Source organism: Lupinus angustifolius, chromosome LG07 (genome assembly GCF_001865875.1).
Source record: "Lupinus angustifolius cultivar Tanjil chromosome LG07, LupAngTanjil_v1.0, whole genome shotgun sequence".
Classification (NCBI taxonomy): domain Eukaryota; kingdom Viridiplantae; phylum Streptophyta; class Magnoliopsida; order Fabales; family Fabaceae; genus Lupinus; species Lupinus angustifolius.
The window spans coordinates 17177435-17184498 of record NC_032015.1 but is presented as its reverse complement, the minus strand read 5'-3'; the positions used below and the strand labels follow the sequence as shown (position 1 = coordinate 17184498).

The 7064-nt window shown below is 30.1% G+C and overlaps 1 protein-coding gene across 1 annotated transcript; it reads left to right on the top strand.

Annotated features, from left to right (window-relative positions):
• Positions 4049 to 5708, top strand: LOC109352703 (EPIDERMAL PATTERNING FACTOR-like protein 9). The gene is made up of 3 exons (XM_019594878.1): positions 4049 to 4340; positions 4896 to 4957; positions 5049 to 5708. Exons 1-3 carry the CDS (start codon positions 4259 to 4261, stop codon positions 5229 to 5231), a joined length of 327 nt encoding a protein of 108 aa, XP_019450423.1. The 5' UTR covers positions 4049 to 4258; the 3' UTR covers positions 5232 to 5708.

Genomic DNA, 7064 nt, shown 5'->3' with positions numbered 1-7064 from the left:
ACAAGGAGTAACCATATGTTGATTAAACCAATTCGATTTGGCCAAGAAAATTGAATAAATCTCCCTATTTATCTTTTAAGCTTTGCACTTCATATTTGTAGTTGTGCTATCTTGTGCTCTTACATTGTTCCTATTGTCATGTCACCTTGTTTATGTTATACCACTTAGTCACTCCTAGGCCAAATTACAAGGAAATAAATAATTTCCCTATCCCAAAATACATCAAATTAAATACTAAAATACTTGAATGAAAATTAAACATAAATCATAAGACTACATGAGAATTAAATTCTCATTTATTAATAACAATGCAAATAAAATAAACCAAACTATGCTATGAATTCTTTGCAAGATTATGGCCTCCAAAAATCATAAGTCGCCCCTTGGTTTACATCACATTGTGATATCCAATATGTGAGGGAAGACTTGAAATTTGCCTAAATATTAATTGTTTTATATACACATTTAGTTTTCTCATCATAGAAATGGTTTGCTTCCCCTTTGACTCACACAAGGTTATGAGGTAAGAATTGTTAATTTGGATGTCTTGTTTGCTCAATTTAGTTAGTAAGAAATAATATCATTTTTAAGAATGAGGATCTTGATGTTATAAGTCTTTTGAGAGTTTAATGTCAATTTGCACATTTTCTTTGCCTATCCCATAAGGGAGAGCACATTTTCTATCTCACGTTTTGTGTCACTCCATATATCATAGACTTATTATTGGTTAGAAAAATATTTAGTAATTAAATTTTAATTTAAATATATTTTTTCTGATCAATTATATATTCATGTGACATAAAGTGTGGAACAAGAGATGCGTACACCCCATAAGCTGTTAGTTTTCACCTTTGTATTTGTAATGTATTGAGCATTCTCTTTCTTAAACATTTTTGTCTTTTCAACAACAAAACTCTTCATTTGGTCCTTATAAGTAACAAATATTTTTAATTTAGTTTGTACATGTAACACAAATTCAGGTTAATTCTTAAGAAAAGGGAAATTTTAGAAAGTTATGTAACATTTTAAAAACAAACGTACCATTTGTAAATTAGTTTGCATATAATTTTATTCTCCTTTTATCAACTTTCTAAACCCTAAAATGAATCAAAGTAGAAGCTAAGCATGTAAAGACAAATGAATAGAAAATAAAATTATTGTACAAAAGATAACTAGATAATTAAATTTAACTTTCTTTAATTATAGCAAACCATACTTTTCAAATAAAAAACATAATTAATTATATCGAAGGTTATATAGTCATTAATTGATTATTACATGTTTTTTGGGATTTTCTTCAAAAACTTTGGATCAATAAGTACTAAATTAACAAAGAATATGCATCACATACAGGGATCAAATTAAAAGTGTGTTCCATGAATATGAGCTAAGGACTATACTAAATATGTTAGTACAACCAACTTAGAGAGTTGGATAATGACGAAGACCTATTTATATTATTGATTGTACGTGTGAATAATTTTTTAAATATTTATATGGAGAGAGACTAAATTAAAATTAAACATTATGTCAAACCACAATTTTATCTCTGAATTATTAAATAACTTTTAAATTTCATTCATTTGGTGTGTTGGATTTTAAGAAAATAATGAATGAGATTGAATGTAACTAATGTAACTTAAATTGAGTGTAAACGGATCCTTCTCAAAATATAATTATTAAATATTTTTCTGAACAATCACATCTTTGGCATAAGTAACACATATTATAGAATAAAAAATGTACTCGCTTCATGTGAGGGTATGAGTCATAAAGGTTGAAAGCAAGCTCAATACATCAGAAACAGAAACAGAAGCAAATCAAGCTTGTTGCATCAGAAGCAGAGCAAAAACAAGCATAGCTTGCACCAGAAAGCAATAAGTTAATGTAGTATAGTGAAGTGTGCATTGAAATACAATTAGACACATGTGTGAAGATAGAGTTAGTTAGTGACTTAGTTAGTTAAGTTACTTGTATAAGAAAAAACTTTGTAATTGATTGATTCATTGAATAGTTATAGAACTATATACTTTTTTCAATCTTTGTTACAATTCTCTCAATTCTTCTTCTCTTCCAATCTGGGCTTGAAGAAAGCTCACTCACTCTTTCTATTTCCAAAACATTACTGAAATAGTGTAATCTTTAAAAGATAGATTTAACATTTTACTCACTTCTACCAATTTGTTCATTAATGGTTGGTGATGGAAGGATCAACCTAATAAAGCTTATATCTTTTAAAGACATTGTTCTTTAGTATTGAGAAAGTGGGCTTTGGATGAACGAAAGCGGGTGAGGAATCTTCTAGTTTCACCTGAGAGATGTTTGAATATATCGGGGGGAGTATCTGAAAAGGTTTTCCGACGATGAAGTAAGTATATGAAAGATATTAAGAATTTGAGAGAATAATATTAAGATATATATTGCAAACAAGTGTGAGAGTAGTAAGTATAAGTGTGTAAGTCAACTTCCTTAAGGGAGAAACCCCCTATCTATAGTGGAGATATAAGGGGAATATTCCCTTGTTGATGATGTTGGCCCGACCGATAAAATGTCTTGTCGGGTCTGCTCTAGATAGGTGAAAGTTTTTTTCTCATGTCAAGTGTGTTTGGCAAGTACGTACTCTGTGGAATAGATGAGCAGTCGTACTAAAAATCCATCTTGTCATATGACTAATGTACAGTAGCTAGTAGTAGCATGCGGCTTATAGCAAGGGTCCATTTGTAGATGGCATAGCAGGGAAGCATCAGAAGTGGATCTTGTGCTGTTTTGTCATCTCTACCTAGTTAACAGGGCATCTTTTTGGATCGCCTAGTTGCCCAGTTAAAGCCTGAGGAAGCTTAGGAAATGTTCACCTTGTCCGATTTTATGTTAACAACTTTTATTTTTGCCCAATTATGACGTGTCCTTTTGAAGTTGGACGGAACAAACATAATTAGTGGAAGCATTTTAAGAAATTCCAACCAGTAAGAAGTATTTTTTTACTTATATGACAGACATTACTAGAAATTCCTAAGCAAATACTATTTTACTAAGATGTTGACTTGTTTTGGTTTATTGAAAATTGAGCATTGATATTTTGAAGATATGACAGCATTTAACTCTTGCCCCACACTGACAAAAAGAATTGAAGACCAAATGGTTTTTTATATTTACTCAAGGTGCCTCTTTGGGGTATGAGGACACATCCATAATTGGGATGAGTTGGATACTTGGATGCTCTTTTTGGTGGTTGACATGTCTACATTTCTATGGGTTTTGAAAATGATTCTTTGCTCTATAACTTCACTTTTACCTAAATACCAAATCAATCACTATCTTCACTCTAGTGAATTAGTAATGAAAAAAGTGTAATATTTATTAACGGTTTAAAGATTTATATATAATTACTATATTATTCATTATTTATTTGTATTATTTTTTCTGAAAAGTCAATAATGATTGAACATCAATGGTGGATGATACAATAATAGTGTATAAACAATATATACATCTTTTGCCCATGAAAAAAAATTGTTTTGGAATTTATAATGCATAAAATTCAGACTTTTATATAAGTAAAATGAGATATTATTAGACATAAAGTTAAAAGAGATATATCATATAGCACAAAAATAAATTATTATGTTGAAATAGTATCTTAAATGATCAAATACAATTGAGAATGAGTTTAAAATCTACCCTAATGTTTTTTACACTATAGCCCATAATCCACTGTTGATTTATATTATTTTTATTTGAGAGTCAATAATAGTTAACACATAATGATGATGATTTGCTGACAGTGTAAAAAACACATACAATTTCGATCTATACATTTCATTGATAATAAGGGCAAAGCTATTAACATTCTTAAATGGATATTTTGTCGAGTATAATTAAGGGCATCTCATCACCCCTATGGGAGGAACTAATTTTGTTCAGGTCTCATCCTACCAAGTGTCGCTTATAGGAATCGAACTTTTAACTTTTTGTTCTACCTAGGGATCCAATTGACTAGAGTAGTAATTATGGTTGCTGGATCTAGAATTCTCCCAAGAGTTAGCCATTACATGCAGTATGTACCTTTGATCATGTTCCTCTGTCTCAGTACAGATTTTGGAGTCTATCTCATGTGGTCATTAATTCACCACAACTCAATCCTCATATTTCACTACCTCTTCTAAATTCTCCCTCTTTATCTTTATACAAACTCATATTTTTCTCTCAACTATATTCACCATCAATACTCATTTCCCTTCATAGTTATTGCAACACATATATGGAGAGAATGAGCAATACTATACTATCCAAAGTACTATTGCTACTGTTTACCTTAATTCTTGCAGCTAAAGTCATACAAGGTCATAGTCATGTTATGTTATCCTATATGAACTTTTTTATTATTATTTATTATGGATTTCAATAAATTCTATCTTCCTTCTTAAGCTTTCTTCTATCATATTTTCCTTCTTCTGTGTTCTTCTTATTGTTTTAATTAAACTTCAATATTATGTCACTGCTTAACTTCTATGGATGATTTTCTTCATGTAGAATATACTCAGGGGGTTTCTTAATACAACCAATTTTCTCAGTTTTCTAAAGTGCTACATTTTTTTGTATTTAACTAACAACGGAAACTAACATGACGTTGGTTTAGTAGTATAAGGTCATACTAGATTCTCATGATAACCAAAGAGTCAAGAATTTGATTCATGTGTGCGATATTTGTTGAAGGGGCAGACACACAACCCGAAATAGATTAATCTCTTACCCATAAGATGAGAGATACCTTGGTCGTAATAAAAAAAACTAACTGAATCCAAGCTCAATTTCTTTGCATGTATTAATTTTACTGTTACTATTTTCTAAAAATTTGTTTCTTATGTACCCAAAATTTATCACTTTCATTGCTGCAGGATTTGAAACAAAAGGGTGGATATATCAATCCTCTAAACCCATAAGAGAACCAAGTTTTCAGGTGAGACAAACACATGAATTCTCAATTTGAATTGTTTTGTATGTTTTCCATGTGCACTTAAATTTATGCATTTAAATATGTGACATCTTAGGGTATCAATGAGGCATGGAAAATGAGAAATTCTAGGAGATTGATGATTGGATCCACAGCACCAACTTGTACTTACAATGAATGTAGAAGCTGCAAGTATAAGTGCAGAGCTGAGCAGGTACCTGTAGAGGGAAATGACCCAATTAATAGTCCATATCACTATAGATGTATTTGTCATAGATAGTATATGATAGTCATTAGTATTTATAGATTAGAACATAATGTAATTTTGAGTTCTAGCTAACGTGTTTTTATTTTCTAAGGGTCTGTTCGTGAGTTCAGTTTTGGAGGGGAATGAAAAGAAATGAAAAGCTTCAGAGTCATCTCACCAGTGTATTTGATGGCTCTCAAGGCCTTCATTTCCTTCCAAAACTCAATTCGCAAAGAGACTCTTAGTCTCCTTAATTGAACTTTGGAAATGGCTATTATAAAGCGAGTTTGTTATTTTAAAGTTATCGAGTAATGATGTATCTACTTTTACATTGTTTATCGAGTCTAAATTTCTTCAAATTTTATCGAATTAAAGGTGATACACTCTTACTTGCTTACAAACTCCTTTTAGAGTAGTAGCCTTATCCAAAAACTTCAATTCCATTTCCAAGACTTATGCTATGCTTCATTTTAGTACTTTTTTTCCTATACCCAAAAGTTGGGTCTCTTACCATTTATCTTCCTAAAATGAGTATGTAACAAGCACCAACATAATTTAGCATTTTTTTATGTAAGAACAATTTGTAACAAAAGTGATTGTGAGAAAATCTTGTCTAGCTTTTTCAAATTCACAAGTTAGAAAATTGTGTAACCTTAGATGCAAGTTGGCACATGAAAGTGGTCCCAAAATATTAGCCTATTTCAGATTCACATGGGTGATTTGTTTGAACTCTATTAATTTGTAGAAAGTGGTAAAACTAAATTTCAAAGAGCAAAACACACACACATGAAAAGGGAGGTCCCAATTTCTGTGTATTGCAAACTAGCTTCTTGGCTTCATCTTGGTAGTTACATAAGAATTGCAGCAAGTGTACTTTGACAATATTCAATATCAATGTGTTCAATCTACAACACATTCTTTATTCCTTATACTAGACACACATTAGTGGTAAAAGATTGTGAATTTAAAATATATTATGAATTGAAAAACAAATGAAAAAAATAAGTATAACATTTCATTTGGGACAAGATGATAGAAGGGAAAGGAGTTAGAACATAGAAGATAGTTTTCCCCAATAGCATCTGTATATATATTTGTTAGGTTTATTGAAGTGTAAAGTCTTATATTGGATATAAGGAGAGAAGTGAAATAATTCATAAGTGGAAAAAACTCATAGAATTAATATCTTAAAGTTTTAATATAAGACATTATGTCTCAATTGTAACTCTTCATTCTTCTTGTGTCCCAATAATAATAGAACTCCCAATAGTTAGAGCTCCCTAATTACTATTTGTCCAACAATACACTCAAAACTCAAATATTTGACACCACTTAAGAAGATACTTCCAAAATAATTACTTTATTATTTTCATATAAAATATAGGAGATGAATAAGTTTTTCCTGAATATCTAAAATAGCTGATGCAGTGAGACTTTTCAACAACAACAATTAAATCTTGAGATATACTATATGAATAAAATTCTTTGAAATTGATCTTGTATCATTCCCTTCCCATCCTTTATAATGAATATAATATAAAACTTTTTACTTACTTGTGACTAAGATTGTATGCAGCAGATCCCTTTTCAACCTTATGCAGCAAAAAAAAAAACATTGATCAATCTTTATTCATATTATTAATTGTTCTTCATGAAATCAATTATAATCTTAATATCAATTCATTAATATTGACAAATCTTCATTAATAATTATCAATGTTTCCCTTAATGTTAATCGTTATACGAATTGACCAATCTCATTTTAGATTTACCAGTAAATCATTCCAACTTGCATAAATTGAGAGTGGGAGGTTATTATGTATTGATGAAGAATGACAAATACAGCTAACAAATATCTTTTATCAA

Bases quoted from the DNA above. Each gene is read 5' to 3' on its own strand.
- LOC109352703 (XM_019594878.1), top strand. From the start codon at position 4,259: ATGGAGAGAATGAGCAATACTATACTATCCAAAGTACTATTGCTACTG. The intron at 4,341-4,895 runs GTCATAGTCATG...TCATTGCTGCAG, and splicing joins TGCAGCTAAAGTCATACAAG to GATTTGAAACAAAAGGGTGG. The intron at 4,958-5,048 runs GTGAGACAAACA...GTGACATCTTAG, and splicing joins TAAGAGAACCAAGTTTTCAG to GGTATCAATGAGGCATGGAA.